This window comes from Rhineura floridana, chromosome 8, assembly GCF_030035675.1.
Source record: "Rhineura floridana isolate rRhiFlo1 chromosome 8, rRhiFlo1.hap2, whole genome shotgun sequence".
NCBI classification, from domain to species: Eukaryota; Metazoa; Chordata; class Lepidosauria; order Squamata; family Rhineuridae; genus Rhineura; species Rhineura floridana.
Genome location: NC_084487.1, coordinates 76,609,649 through 76,626,584, shown reverse-complemented (window position 1 = coordinate 76,626,584; position 16,936 = coordinate 76,609,649). Strand labels below are relative to the sequence as shown.

General features: G+C 39.6%; 1 protein-coding gene across 4 annotated transcripts in view; it reads right to left on the bottom strand.

Moving 5' to 3' along the window:
• PPM1H (protein phosphatase, Mg2+/Mn2+ dependent 1H) overlaps nucleotides 1–16,936 on the bottom strand; it is a 152,897-nt gene that overhangs the window by 18,068 nt on the left and 117,893 nt on the right. For all 4 annotated transcript variants that reach the window (XM_061639856.1, XM_061639855.1, XM_061639853.1 and 1 more), the window contains exon 7: nucleotides 8,343–8,406. In XM_061639856.1, the coding sequence (XP_061495840.1) occupies nucleotides 8,343–8,406 (64 nt within the window). The remainder of the gene's footprint in view (nucleotides 1–8,342; nucleotides 8,407–16,936) is intronic.

The following is a 16,936-nucleotide window of genomic DNA, read 5'->3' as shown; positions in this document are numbered from 1 at the left end:
TATCATACTTTGGACATATAAAGAGGATTCACTAGAAAAGACAATAATGCTAGGAAAAACAGAAGGGAGTAGATAAACAACACCAAACAAGAGATGAATTGATTCCATAAAGGAAGCCACAGACCTGAACTTACAAGATCTGAACAGGGTGGTTTATAACAGATGCTATTGGAGATCACTGATTCATAGGGTCGCCATAAGTCATAATCAACTTGAAGGCACATAACAACAACAGGATCCAAACAGCTTAAGGTGCATCCCAAAGCTTAGACTTTTTGACTTTTCTTCTTAGAAAAACAGGTCCTTGTGCCACACCACAAACTGTTTGGAAACTCATCTCAGTTTCCAAATGTTTATCAGCCACCACTGGGAGCTGTTGCTGTTTGAGAAACAACTTTAAAGCTACCTTTGGCATGTGCAACTAGTTGTGTGGTTCTTTGGAGCTGGACCACTGAAAGTTACCAAATCTTCCCTACAACAGATTTCTACAGCTCATCGTCCAACATGATTTTTTCTTGTACTGCAAGCTTACCATGTGCCACCTTTCAATGGAAAACACAAAAACAAAACCCAGATGTATAGTTTGAATTTTAATTTCCCAAGTCTGTGATACATAGGATATATCAGTTTGCAAATCTTATACTTCATCTAGGTTACTACATGAACCCACAAGGCACTGTGTGAGGATAGTAATGTAATGGATCAAGCACAAGTGCTCCAGCACAATCCTCATACCCCTATATCAATGTCACAGCCTAACCCATGAGCACCAACCACTATGACAAATTTGGCCTAAACTCTTCAACTGCCTCAAAACTCCTCTTCCTTTTCACAAGCCACTGCCTTTGACTTACATGTGACATATTACATGTGATATTACATGTGATTTCCATTTCCTGACTCCTAACTGAGCAGAAGAGCAAAGGGAGCTGTTTCAGCTGGTCTAGAGGATAGACAAGTGAGCCAGCTCTCAGAGAGCTAACGGGTTTGGCAGGGGGGTTTGGCGGGGGGGGTCACTAACAAAAAACTTTTTTAGTACACATCACGTACCAGAGGGACTCTTCTGTTAACCTTCAAGGATAGGACAAAGCACAGGCCATTCCAATTCAAGTAGAAAAAAAGAAACAAAGGGTAATAGCAGTTATGGGTGAAAAGGACATTCCAGTGGTGGTAACCTGCAAGCAGTGTGCAATGTTTTCTTGCCTGAGAACAACATGGTGTATACGTCCAACAAGTACAAGCTGGTGACACTGTTGGAAGAAAAAGTGAGAGGCCTAGGGCGGCAGGTGGCCACACTCAAGGGTATAAGAGAAGACGAAGAATTCTTAGACAAAATGCAGGAACAGCAGCAGCAAGGAGAAGTAAAGGAGGTGGAAGAACCGCAGCATGCTGAAGTAGAAGAGGAGTGTTGAGGAGAGAAACAACAAAGAAACAGAAACTTTGTGGAAGTGTGACAGGAACAGAAGAGCTAGAAGACTACCTGCAGTGGTGGAACTATGGAACTGATTTCAGGCACTTCAAGATGAGATTGGAGGACAGTCTGCTGATGAAGAATTACAGGAGACACCATGCGACAGCAAGCAAGATGCTGGAGCTCAGTCAAGCAGAGGCAATGAAACCACGCCCTACAACAAGAAGAGAAGACTCCCTGTTCTGTGGGATTGAAACCCAAGTATGCTGAGAAGACCCATGGACTCGCCAGATGTGCTGTCTCCCTGGAGGATGGATTAGAGATGTGACAGAAGGGTTGCCATCACTCATCAAGCCCTCTGACATGTATCCCTTTCTCCTCATCCATGTGGAAATGAATAATACTGCCAAGAAAATCTACAAAGAAATCATAGCAGATTTTGATGCTCTGGGAAGGAAGCTCAAGGACTTTGTGGCCCAGATAGTCTTCACATCCATCCTTTCAGTACTTAGAAGAGGAGTAGAAAGGGAAAGAAGAATATTCCAGGTAAATAACTGACTAGAAAGGTGGTGCCAACGTGAGAGATTTGGATTCTGGGACCACGGGCTACACTTCCTGGAAGATGGACTGCTGGCAAGTGATAGGTTGCACCTCACAAGGACTAGGACGAACGTGTTTGGCCACAGCATGGAGAACCCCACTTGAAGGGCTTTAAACTGAATCCTACGGGAGAGGGAGACAACAATTGGAGATAACAATTGACAAAGGCTTATGCATAGGAGCTGATAGAACAACTGTAATAGGGCCTAATAATAGCCTTCATAAAAATGAAGGATGGAAGCCAGACCGTAAACTACATGATCTTCAATGTCTGTATACTAATGCCCAGAGTATGGGAAACAAACAGGACAAATTTGAACTCTTAATACAGGAAGGTAAATACAACTTGATAAGTATAACTGAAACTTGGTGGGATGGCTCCCATGACTGGAATATAGCAATTGAAGGATATAACTTGTTAAAAAAAACCAGAAGGACTAGAAAGGGAGGGGGAGTCACACTATATGTTAAAGTATAATATCTCTGCACAGAAATACAGGAGGATGAGCTTGGTGGCCCCACCAAGAATATCTGGATTAAAATAAATGGGGAAAGGAATAAAAGGAACATGGTGGTTGCAGTCTACTACTGACCACCCAATCAAGGAGAAGTCTAGGATGAAACTTTTGAAAATTGCCAACATTTCATGGAGCATGATACAGTAGTAATGGCAGACTTCAATTAGCCCACTTACATCTGTTGGGAGAAAAATTCTGCCAAGCACAGCCCCTCCAAGAAATTCCTGACTTGTGTTAGAGATAACTTTCCTTGACTTGATTCTAACCAAGAGAGATGACTTAGTGGATGAAGTACAGTTACAGGAATTCTGAGGGAAAGTGGCCATGTTATACTTGAGTTCATTATTTTAAAGGAAGCAAAAGCTCAGAGTAGCCATACATGTACTCTGGATTTCAGGAAAGCCTATTTTAATAAACTCAGAACAATGATAGGCAAGGAACCATAGCATGCTACCCTAATGAGAAAAGGAGTCCAAGATGGGTGGGAGTTTCTAAAAAAGGAAATTCTAAGGACAAAATGGCAAACAATTCCAACAAGGAAAAAAGAGGGAAGACAGCAGAAGAACCCAATGTGGCTTCACAAAAAGATGACCTGAAAACAAAAAGGGACATATATATAAAGTGGAAGGAAGCCAGGCCACAAAGGAAGAACATAGACAGGTAGCACGGAATTGCAGGAGTGGTGTCAGGAAGGCTAAAGCTGAGAATGAGCTGAGGTTAGCGAGAGATGTTAAAAGCAACAAAAAAGCTTTCTTTAGGTACATCCATAGTAAACAACTGAGAAAAGAAATGGTAGTACATCTACTCAATGAGGATGGCAAAATGATGACAAAGAAAAGGCAGTAGGGCTCAATTCCTACTTTAGCTCAGTCTTCTCCCAAAAGAGGGTCTATGATGATCCTAGTAAACATGAAGTTGAAGGGGCAGGATTGCAGCTTGAGATGGATAGGCAAATGATAAAGGAACACCTAATTACTTTGAATGAGTTCAAATCTCCAGGGCCTGATGAACTATATCCTAGAGTATTGAAGGAACTGGCTGAAGAACTCTCAGAACCACTGTCTATTATATTTGCAAAATCATGAAGGATGGATGAAGGGCCGGATGACTGAAGAGGGCTAATGTTGTCCCTATGTTTAAAAAGGGCAAAAAGGAGGAACCAGGGAACTACAAACCAGTCAGTCTGACATCAATCCCTGGGAAAATTCTGAAGCAGATTATAAAGCAGTCAATCTGTAAGCACCTTGAAAAAATGCAGTGATTACTAGAAGCCAATATAGATTTGTCAAGAATAACTCCTGCCAGACTTATCTCTTTTTTTGATCGGGTAACCTCCCTGATAGACTGTGGAAATGCTGTGGACATAGTATATTTCAACTTCAGCAATGCTCTTGACAAAGGGCCCCATGATATCCCGATCAGTAAGTTAGCTAAATGTGGGCTGGATGGAACAACTATCAGTTGGATCCAGTTAGCTGTAGAATCGTACTCAAAGAGTGCTTATCAATGGTTCCTTCTCAAACTGGGGGAAGATAACGAGTATGGTACTGCAGGGCTCAGTCCTAGGCCCAATGCTCTTCAACATTTTTATTAATGCCTTGGATAAGGAAGTGCAGAGAATGCTTATCAAATTTGCAGATGATACAAAATTGGAAGGAATAGCTAATACCCTGAAGGACAGAAACAAAATTCAAAGTGGTCTTGATAGGCTGGAGGACTGGGCTGAAAAGAACAGAATGAAATTTAACAGGGATAAGTGCAAAGTTCTACATCTAGGAAAAAGAAACCAAGTGCACAGTTATAAGATGTGGGATACTTGGCACAGCAATACTACATGCCGGAAGGATCTTTGAATTGTTGATCACAAGCTGTATATGAGCCAACAGTGCAATGTGGCTACAAAAAATGCAAATCCTATTTTAGGCTGCACTGATATCGTTTCCAAATTGTGTGAAGTACCAGCTTCCCTCTATTTGGCACTGGTTAGGCCTCATCTTTAGTACTGCATCCAGTTTTGAATACCGCAGTTTAAGAACAATGCAGACAAACTGGAACAGGTTCAGAGGAGGGCAACGAGGATGACTGGAAACAAAGTCCCATGAGGAAAGACTGAAAGAACTGAGTATGTCTAGCCTTGAGAAGAGTTCAAGTACTTCAAAAGGCTACCACACAGAGGAGCCAGGATCTCTTCTTGATTGCCCCAGCGTGCAGGATACAGAACAACCTGTTCATGTTACAGGAAGCCAGATTTCTATTGAACCTCAGGAAAAACTTCTTAACTGTGAAAGTGGTTCAACAATGGAACTAATTACCTAGGGAGATGGTGGGCTCTCCAATACTGAAGTGGCAGCTGAACAGCCATCTGTTGGGTATGCTTTAACTTGAATTCCTGCATTGAGCAGAGGGTTGGACTTGATGGCCTACAGGCCCCTTCCAACTCTACAGTTCTATGATACGCTGCTCAGGATAGATAAACACCATGCTCAGAGGCACATGTTACCAAATTCTTCCAAGCTACACAGGAAGTGGATTGGACTGTGAAAGACCAACCCAAATGGTGTTTGCATTTTTACCAATTTGTAGGGCAGTACAATATCTCAGAGAGGAGTTCAGATCTCCTGCTCCCCTGGTGCATTTACTATAGCTGCCCAATTTCCCTTGCTTTTTAAAGTTTGATAGAATAGCTGTGGGCTATAGGTATGTTCTTGAACCGCAAGGTTTTTTGCCTATTAGTGAATATTATCTCAGTTCGTATTACAAGGCAAGTAGCGGGAATGTTGCACAGTGACTGATCATCTGAAAACTACCTACAGTAGGGCCCCGCTTTACGGCGTTCCACGTTAAGGCGTTCCACTGATGCGGCAGCTTTCGTTTTTAATTTAAAAGCTATTTTTTCTCTTTTGCGACGTTTTGCGCTGTTTTCACATCATTTTCGTGCAACACAGCCCATTAAACTCAATGGGGTTCCGCTTTACGGCGGGGGTCCGGAACGGAACCGGCCGTATAAGCGGGGCCCTACTGTATAGTAATCTCACGTGTTCAAGTAAATGACTACAGTTATAACATGTGGAACAGATCATATAAATACATCTACAGGGAATAATCTGTACTCTTCTCCCTTCTTTTATTATTCAAAAAAACTTTGGCAAGAACTGTCAAGAAATTCTGTTTCTTTGTGCTAAAAACATGGCTCTGCCAAGAGGGATTGTGGGTAACATCTTGCTGCTGGAATGCAGACTTACAAGTATCATCTTTCTGCTGAGAAGCCGTCTGCTGCCACAAGCTCATGACTGAATACACATGTGAAATTCCCTCCCCTTAAATACTAGACAGGCGCCATCTCTGTTATCTTTTCGGCACCTATTGAAGACCTTCCTCTTTTAATAAGCCTTTTAAGTTGAGACCTATCCCAGTCTGCTTCTGTGTTGGAATTGCTTTTAAATATGCTTTTAAACCTTTTTTTAAAAAACAATATGTTTTTAACCTTTTTTAAAAAAGATGTCTTGAAAGCTTTTTAAAAAATGTTTTTAAAGATGTTTTGTTTTAATGTATTTTATGTAATGTATTTTAAAGTCTGTTTTTATGATGTTTTAAAGAATTTTTGGTGCTTTTATTTGCCACCTTGGGCTCCTGCTGGGAGGAAGGGCGGGATATAAATCAGACTGGTCCTCACGTCACCAGCTTCAGCTAGCTATGGCAGCCCACATCTGGGAAGGTGCAAAAAAACCCTGGAATATTCCACCTTCCAGGAGCCTCCTGACTGGCTAAGAGACCTCCTTAGCTGTTGCTATACTTTTCCCTATAACAGCTAGCCTTTTCATTGTCTAGTTGCCCCATTTTTTGCCCTGACATTACATTCTGGGCAATATGTGCTGCTGCACCTGGTGGCATCTAGTATCTTTGCTATCCTAACCTCTGTTGGCATGTTTTAGAGTTAGAAACATAGGCAGTTGCCTTATTTATACTGAGTCTGACTATTGGACGATCTAGCTCAGTATTGTCTGTACTGAGTTACAGGTCCTAGTTCCTGACTAGGAATAGATAGTTTATTTGTTTTTATACTGTGGTTCAATTCTCAACTTTTTTTTTTAATGTCTATTGATGATTTAGACCTATGCCTTGTGGGTGTTCTGGGTTTAAGGATTTTTATGCTAATATTTTTATGTACCTAATATGTTGTAATAAAGCCAGCTCATATTTACTGTGGTGCGTGTTTCTTCAGGTAAGCCTCGATTGGGTACTTAACCAGCACCATGATCATTGGCCCTGGTACTGAACAGTCTGTTTGGCTTGGGCTCCAGGAAGCAAAGCTTTTAAACTCTTGCCTCTTTGGAATCCCAGAGACGTCAGTTTAATTTAAGGTTTGGGTTTCCCCTGGCCCAAACTGGTGGACAAAAGGGGTAGTGGCAGCGTGATCTACCTTGCAGGGTTGGTTTTGGTTCTCTTCCAGCCCTGCTAAGATTAGCACCTAAGGGTGCCTTACAAGAGCTGGGATTTCCAGGGATCTGGGACCTGGTGTTCATTTAGACAGTTTTTGTCTAAAAAGGAGGCAGGAATTCTCCTTTACAAAGGCAAAAAAAACCCCCAACAAAATAACTCATAGTACAACATTCTCCAACTTGGTGCTTGCAGAAGTTGTTTGACTACAACTCCCATCATCCTTGACCACTTGCCATGCTAGCCAGGGCTGATGGAAATTGCAGTCCAGAGGGCAACAGGTTGGGGAAGGCTGTCATAGAACAATCAAACATCCTTTACAAACTCCCCTATCCTCGAAGCCTTTGCATCAGCACTGTGATCCCTTAGCAGTTGAGTGGAATTCTTGGGACAGCCTGTGAAGAAGGTGTCTCATTTTACTGATGTTCAACACCCTCAATATTGGTTCTCAAATATGCTAAGAATGAAAACCATTAGGTCCACAAATAAATAAAGAAAAATAAATTTAAAAGCAGCAAGTGCACAAATTTTTCTAAAAACAAAAAAAGCATCTAAAACATACAGATACGCCACAGCAGGTTTAAGTCCTTCATAACTAGATTAATTCCGAAGATAGGCTGTTTTATAAAATTCAAATAAGCAGTCAAGCCATTGGGGAAGAGTTGCTTAGACACACAGTGAGCATACTAATGCCAGCAATCTGAAACTTCAGTGTCCTTTTATTGATCCTAAAGCTGTATCTACAGGCTTGCTGGGATCACTGCTAATAATCGTGCTGTTTCTAATTATGCATTTGGTAATACATTGCTACTTCAATAGAATTCTCAGTCTCTCCCCCTTCCCCCACACTCTTGAAAGTGAATTTGATTCGTAAGATTGAACTGAACAGTGGATGCAATACAAAAAAATGTATATGCATATTAATATAATTCAATCTTGCCTGATCTCAGCACACTAAAATTGTGCTCAAAGCAAACTAAATCAGCATTATGCCTTTTGTCTTTTTCCAGCTTACTGGCTCACATTTAACTTCACAGTCAAACTGCAGTGAGCTGTCTGCAAATCAAACAAATATTTTCTTTTCAAATGGTCTCTCTTGTTCCCGATTTCTTGAAATAAAATAATTAATCAGGCAAAAAATTCATCAGTAAATGTTATTAAACTGTGCTTCCCCCAGCCCGCTCCAAATAGACTGTATTTGCCTCCTTACAGACAGCAGAAACTGATTTATGACAGGCACAATATTCTTTCAAGCTGTCAGAATGATAAAATAAAGAGATAAGAAGTGGAAAAAATTGGACTGCTTGGGGCTAAATTGAGTGGTAAACAGTATAAGGCCCCATATTCCTTTGAAATCACAAAACACTTATTCCTACCTTCTTGCCTTCTCCGTATATAAGAGGAAACTTCAAGTCATCTTCTTCAATGGTTTTGTATGCCCTGTGGGAGGATAAATAGCATTTTATGAAGCTTGCACTCAATTATTGACCTAATGCCCTGACACTAGTGGCTCCTCCCCTCTTTTATCCATCTTTGCAATATATTCCTGATTTTCTCTCTTCTCTTTATACTTTCCCCATTGGATTGCATTGTTTGAGCAAAAGAAAAAGTGGCTGCAAAGAACATAATTTAATCTTATAAACGAGTCCTGGCTTTTTGTTTTAAAAACAGACAGGAAAGCAAGTTGGAAAACACCCTGATTACCAAAAAGTGTGAGCCAAAGCACCCACCAAACAGCAATACAAATCCATTAAAGAATGGAATCATCTTATCAATTGATAGCTGTGAGAACCAGCAGGGTCTGTAGATAAAGGAAGGTCTGAACCAACTCTTTCTTTAAAAAATCTATCAGAAGCAAAATACATAAAGGAAAGTCTGAAGGCCATAATATTATGCTTTAATCAGGTTATTTAGTGCTCATCTGATCTTGACAATGACATTCAAATTTGCCAGAAATTCTCACTACCAAGTTCCCTTATCACTTTCAAATACTTAAGGGCTACCTAAAATGTTACAGTGTTCCCTCATGGAAAGACCATTGCTGAATTAACATGCCACATGTACCTGTGTGTTGACTGGCCCATACAGATGATCATACCTGCTGTATATACCCTAGGAACCTGCAAATGACCATAGATTCCCTAGATATGTCCCAATGTTGTATATATAGTGATAGTTTACTGACACTAATTCTTGCACTCCATCATCATCATCATTTTAGTTGATTTATATTCCGCCCTTCCTCCCAGCAGGAGCCCAGGGCAGCAAACAGAAACACTAAAAACACTTTAAAACATCATAAAAATACCTTAAAATACATTAAAACAAAACAACATTAAAAACATTTTTTAAAAAAGCTTTAAAAACATCTTTTTTTAAAAAAGGGTTAAAAACATATCATTAAAGAAAACATATTAAAAGCAATTCTAACACAGACGCAGACTGGGCTAGGTCTCAACTTAAAAGGCTTGTTGAAAGGAAAGTCTTCAAAAGGCACCGAAAAGATAGCAGAGATAGCATCACTTTCAGTATGAGATCTATCTTTAACATATGAAGCATATATAGGAGATACATGGGTGCTTATCCTCTGCATGTATTGCACACAACCACTGTCATTGGTGATCACTCATGGCCGAGTAAGATTGCCTTCCAAGATAAGGTACGCTTGGAAGACACCTGTCCATGAATTTATTTATGTGGGGAGATCGGTGCACGACGATCAACACACAATCTTGACAGAAAAGGGCTTTGATCCAGTGGCATGGATACCACGACGATTGGAAGTATTTTGTCTGCTGCAGCCTTCATCCACCTTCACTAATGGATAACTGCTAGTGATTTTGTTGGTGAAAAAGAGGAAAATCCACCGGGAAGGGTGACTTCGCTTGTGCCTGCTTTTGAGACGGGCTCCCGCCTCAAAAGAAGCTTATTCAGATATAAATCAGTCAGAACATTTTTTTTTGACTGATAAAATTTCTCCCGGGCAGGGAGAAACGTAGAGATCAACCTCAAAAGCCTGTTTTTGCTGGGAGGACTGGATTTCATTAATTTATGAGAAAAGGTCCAGCCAACAATGCCGGACGGACTTCCGAACATGCTCTATCTGTTTTAAGCGATACGTTTATCTTTTCTTCAAAGAGAAAACAGACTAACAGGCAAGCACCCTTCTTTCTATTATTTTTCTTACTTGGTTTAAATTGTTGCAGCAAAAGGAGATTTGTCAGATTGATCGGCTTTGAAGAACTTCTGGTGAGCTATAACTCTTCTCTGTTATTCACGAAATTAACTGCTTATCTCTGTTTCTGTTGCAAAAAGCTGTCCTGGAAGTGCATTCTAAAGATAATAAACAGAAGAGGGATTTCTATTCTGAGGAATGTTATATTGTCTGGGACTATTCTCTTTTTGGTCTATTTTATTTTGACGAATCTGCTTCTTCACGACGCCACTAACTGTTTTGATGCTGGGAACTAAATTTGTTTTGTATTCTTGAACATAGAGAGATAAGGCAGGCTGCTCTGTTTATACTGTGATGTCATCAAGCCTGGAATATTAACCCAATTGTTGCTGAAATAAGAAGTGGTTCTTCTTTATTTTTGTTTTGCTTTGTTTTCGTGGTTTTAAAAATGGCAACTAAGAAAGTGGCTGAGAATCTGGAAGTAATTATGTTTCAGAAAATAATGGATGAGATTGAGATAACGAAACAAACCCTGCGACAGGGTAGTAAGGAGCTGAAAACTGAACTGAGCAAAATGACGCAGGAGCTTAAAGGAATAGGGGATCCTGTGAGAGAGGAGAATGAGATCAGAGATGAGAAAAGAATAAATAAAGGGAAGATACAAGCCCTGGAGATTGGAACAAATGTGGAATTGGAAAAAGATCTGGAGTTTATGGATATTAGAAATAAAATCTACTGTTTGGAATTTAACGTTATCTCTGAAGAAATTAATGAAGATATTAGAGATAAAGTTATCAATGGCTTGGATAATCTTCTGGACTGGAATGACGTGATGGAGTTTGATATAGTGAAAATCTATGGAATTAACTGCAGCCATGTGACAATGGAAAAACTTTCAAGAGATGAGCCAGTGCATTTTGTAAAAAAGAAGAACAGAGATATGACTTTACAACAGCATTTCAGCAACTTATTCAGAATGGATGGCAAGAAAATATTTGGGATAGAGGAAATTCCCATCAGACTCTTATTATATGACTATGGCTATGACAGCAAGATTATTATGGAATATTGATAATGGAAGATTGGACACTGAAATTACTGGACTTAACAGGACTATTGAAGATGGAAGATGAAATTAATAGGGATAATGGAATAATGGCTATTGAAATTATTGGACCTAACAGATTTTGATGAGATGGATTAATCGAAATGTTTATTTGGACTATGGTTATGACAATAAGATTATTATTATTATTAACGAGATGGATTAATCGATATGTTTATTTGGAGAAAAATTGATAGATATATTTCTTAAAGAATTGAAACCTCTCTTTGACTTTTTGTGGAAAGAATAAAGTAATGTTTATGAGATTTGATGATTAATTAAGATAACTACTGGAGGAAAGTGATTTTATAATATAATTTAAGAGACAGGATTGTTATATATTGTAGACTTATAACTGATTTGATTGGTGACAAATGGGAAGTCAACATTTTATTTTTTTGTTTAATCATTTTTGTTTTGTTTTGTTTTTTTGTCTTTGAATGTTTTATGACTTTGTTTTGTATGTTTTATGAAAATTTGAATAAAAATTATTGTAAAAAAAAAAAAAAAGAGGAAAATCCAGAAGTCTATAGCTGACTATTAGGACTATGCACCATTGCCTCCAGATATCATCATATTAACTACAGATGCTGAAAAAACATAGATAGATTTTTCAAAGACCTGAGTGTTGAATAGTAGACTGGGGGGGGGGGTTGCTTTTTCCACTTTGGCTAATGATTTGTCTTTCTAAGGCATTGGTAAAACTGACCTGTCAATGAAGAGAAAGCAGTTCTTTTCCTAGCCAATAGGCTAGAGATTGTCAAAAGAGATTCAAAATAATCTGTGAAACGTTGTTTGATGTTCCTGACTCCTGTGTTTATAAAGCTGTGTCTATACTGTCCCTGTCACTTATAGAGAGTGTGATGTCTGAAATATACTATGCCACTGCTGTCATCCCATAAACACGCACACAGAAGAGGACACACCTTTTAGAGCATGCCAACATGACACCTCTGGGGAGATCCATGTAATCCAACAGCAAAAAACAATAAAATCACAGCTAAGTGGTAGCTCTCCAGTTTCCTCCTCATTTCCTAACCACTGTTTTTGAGAGAAATCCATGGCTGCCAAAGCATGGCAGAAACCACATTAAAGGTGAGGCTGTAATATTGCTCATGGCACTGAGCCTTAAATTATCTCAGCACCCTCACATCAGAATGGCTTCTAAAAGTAAATGCAGAATCATGTATACCAAATGCTGTGCTTTCTAAAATTGCTGCTGATTCCCTCCCTCCAGACACCTGTACTACATTTGTGAAGGGTTGTTGCACTCTACAGGAGCGCTCATTAAAGGGTAAGTGTATGTGCAAATTTGCATTTGGATACAAATTGAAAATGAAATAGTAACATGCTGAATTTTCAGAAGGAAGACCAAATAGTGCTTAAATCTCATAAGAGCATTCAATTTAAAAAAATAACAACACAGCAGCAGGTTGACACTCCAAAAAAACCCTGGTGTGACACAGTAGGACCACAAATGAGCCCTGTCCTGATCAAACTACTATAACACACACAGAAAACCTAATGCACATATGCTGCATTTTCCTACCCTACTGACAAACTGTTCCAATGAAGTTTTTAATTTAATGCCCAACATTTCCCTCCCCACACATTTTTACACCCATGCTTTCATACTATAATGGAAAGACCCAGATAATGGTCTAAAATAGGTATATAATGTGCTGACATCATTTATACATGCTTAGATTTCCCTAGAGATGCTTAAGACTTATTGAACTAGTGTATAAAGTTTGCCATAGGCACAAGAGCCAAAACAGTAAAACAGGAGTAGTTTGAAATTGCCCCCCTTCAGAGTTGGAGAAAAAGCATTTTAAAAAACCAAGCATTTCTGTACCCATTCTCCCCCTCCAGGAAGTCTGGGCGTATAGCCAAAATACTAGATTCAAAATACACAAGTCTGAGTTAGAACGTAAACAGTGACGAGAACAGGAAATATCTTAGTAGGATTTTCTGAATGGCTGGCAATAATCTGGCCAATTCACCTACGAACTGATATGAATTGCTGAGAACATTATTTACTTACTTACTTACTTACGTACATATTTATTTCTATGCCGCCTTCTGGCCAGAAGGCCCTCAAGGCAGCTTACAAAAAATAAATACAAATACACATCAAGAAAAACAATACAATTTACAAAAGTTAGATAACAAAGTATTAACACTATTAAAAAGTAGCAATAACAACTTTCAATGACAATACAATAACAGGCAACACTTTTCTAATACTTCCCTAATAAATTCCTAATAATTAGATGATGTCTACTAGTTCTTACATCAATATCAAAGCGTGGTACCACTGGGGTATCCTGCTTGTACTGCACCTGCCAGTCCTGATACAGGAAAGGGATCAGGAGTAGTCCAGTTTATTGCCAACATAGACGGTGTCCATGATAAGCAGTACTTCAACTTGATCACGGGAATAAAGCAATCAATGTTCCAGCCCACAATCTGCCTGCCCTGGCTGGCCAGGCTACTCTCATAGGCTGTGGCAAAGATGGAAATGAGGGGCTCAAAGGGAAAGGAGACAAAAGAAGTGGAAGCCTGCTTGGCGTGGGTGGGTCTGCCCGCAGCAGAGATGGAAATGACGGGCTCTGAGAGGAAAGAGGTGGAGGCCGGCTCAGCATAGATGGATCTGTCCATGGGGGAGGCCCCAGTGCCAGAGCTCATATTGTCTGAGAGTTGGTGCGGGTCCACCATCATGACAGGCATAGACGACGAGAGGCCCAGCGGGGAGGGTGACGAAGAAGAAGATGCGGTGAAGGAGATGGGCAGGCGGCACTTGGTGGCTCTGGGGTAGAGATGTAAAATTTCCAGAAATTTTGAAGCCATGGAAAAAAAGTTTTTTTCCAGAAAAAAAATCTTTTGAAAAATTGAAACAATGCAGTATTAGCATTTTTTACAGATTGAAAGTCACTTTGTTGCTTCAGGAACATTAAATGTAATTATTTACAAGTTGGTCTGGCATAAAATTATCACATTTGGTTTATTAAAAGTACATTTTATTCAAACAATTATTACAAATTGAATTTACTTTTTTAAATTTTTACTTTCTTTTGTAACAAACGGATCTACAAGATCCTGAACTGTAAGAAACACCTGAACCATAAGGAACTTCTTTCGTTTTGCCGGTTTATGAGGAGCAGGGGGGGAAAACAATTTTAAAAAACCCAGACCATCAACATTAATAATAAAATTATTTGTGTCCACTAGTCCTCCAGTGTCAAGCAGACATAAATAGCATCCATTCCCATAAAAAGAACTGAGAAAAAAAAGGGGGGGGACACCAAGATTCAGTGAAACATTTTATTCATCATGCTAAAATAAAACATTCCATAATCAATTTTTTATTCATATTTTTCAAATTTTTCAGGAAAAAAACAAAAAAGGCTTAGGAAAAAAAAATGGTTCTCTGGTTGTTTTTCCAGGCCTTCACATCTCTACTCTGGGGCTTTCAAAAGTAAAAGTGGCACTGCTGCCTCTCCACTGGGCTCTGAACTGCTTCTCTGTAGGCTTCGTAGGCCTCCCCTAGTGCAGGGTGGTGTTGGCAACGGCTTAAGGAGCAGCAGCAGTGGCGTCAGCGTCTTCCCCTCAGTCCCATGCAATGGTCTCCATTCAGCTTACTATATCAACATCATTCTGGAAGCACACACACACCTGCTCCTTATAACTCCTGTCTCTTTGAGTACCCTTCTTCCGGCTCCTTATATCAATTTCCCCAAGCACTGGAGATCATGTGAAATGCAGTTTTCCTTGTGTGCCTGGAAAACTACATTCCACATTATCCTTGGCTTCTGGAAAGCTGCAGTAGGAGTTCCCTTGCACCAGAAAACACCTTTGTGTGTTTCTAAACCATCTATGTTTATAAGATGGAAATCTATGAAAACAAAAAGGTGTTTATTTGTAAGACTATCCCACGAGAATGTTTATGACCAATCTATGAGAATGAATTCAAGAGAAAACAGCACGGGAACATGCCTTCCCATAGAAAAGAAAGTGTATAAAAATCCAGGTTTCATAGCACCCAGCCCCCCCCCCCCAAGCTCTGCTAGAGTAGAGGGAGGTCGAAGAAAGCAGGAGAACCATACATAACATCCGACGGGTGATGTATCACATGTATTCCCATGTCCTTTGTACTTTGGCTTTGTGGTATGACTTAGGAGTTTAACTCAGCCTTCAACTATTGTAATTTGTTTTAATTAAGATGTGCCTTCAGGGTTTTATACTTTGATGTTAAATGGATATCCAGCAATTTCATTTGTGCAGATATATATATTTCTATTTTTCTGTTTCTGCAATGATGGCTAAGGCCACCTAGAATGCATTTTATTAGTTGTAGTGTTCAAGATATGAACAAACATCATATATTATAAAGACTGTTCTGCTGTCTGAAGTCTGGCTCCCAAATAGAAAATTTCTGGTACCTCCCAAGACTCAAGAAATCTTGAGTGGGGTCTCTTCTATTCTACGCCTACACTAGACAACTGTTGATAACCTGTGACCTAACATTCGACATACAAGGACTCTGTGTAGATATGAGGGAAGGGAGAAAGCAAGAACCCTCGACCCTATGCACACACTGGCAAGGGCTAGTCTTGCCGGTAACAATACAGACACTCTCTCTTAACTAGGGTTGCCATATTGCCCGGTTAGCCGGGTTTTACCCAGATTCTATGCATGCCACCCGGCGCCTGGCTAGCCCTTTAGGTGGCCCGGATTCTCAGCTTTAATTTAAAAAAAAAAAAAAGTTTCTAGATGGTCCGGTTCTCGAGATATACATAAAAACGTCAGCCGCCCCCCGACTGTTAAATCTTTCTTTAAACAGTACTGTATAGCACTTCGTAGCTTTAACCCCGCCCATTCAGGATTGCAGCCAATCAGGGATTGTGTTTCAGTTTCATTGACCTTAGGCAGTGTCTAGAAAACAAAATGGTGGTTTCACCCCCTGTTTATCTGAAAATCTCATAAATTGGGTAAGTATATACATTTCAGTTTTTTTTCCTCTTGTGTGCAGGAGTCAGATCTTGGGCAGTGTTTTGAAAACCTTCCCAATACTTGCTTTTTGTAAAAGCAATGCTAATCCCATATGCCCAGAGTAAATCCCATTGAATTCAACAGGACTTACTTTTGAGTAGACATGGTTATGAATGTGCTGAAAATCAATGGGACTTTGGAGTGAATGTAAAAAAGAATTGTGTTTGTGCCCTCCAGTCCTATTTTAAAGCAAGTAGGCAGGGCTTACTTAGGTATTACAGTTTTTATTCTGTAGGAAACTAATACTGATTTTTTTTAAACTAATACTGAGTTTTCTGCAATGACCAACTGGTTTGACAATAAACTATTATATGGGCTGTATGTATTTATACATCTGCAGTGTGTGCGTGTGCATGTATGGAGTCTTTCCAACACCCCTGTGAGGTAGGGTTGGAAACCAAGGCAGCTCACAACAAGAAATAAAGCCATTTAAAATCCAATAACCATAAAAACAAGTATAAACAGTTGCAAAACAGCGTAAAGTGGCATGATTCGGAATTTTGGGTTGTGTGAATGAAGTTGCTTATCACTTGAAGTTGCATTTCTGTCCCTGTTTGAGTAAGCCCCACTGAATACGCTGGGACTTGCTTCTGAATAAATAAACCTAGGATTGCACTATAAATATCTTTACAGTTTGT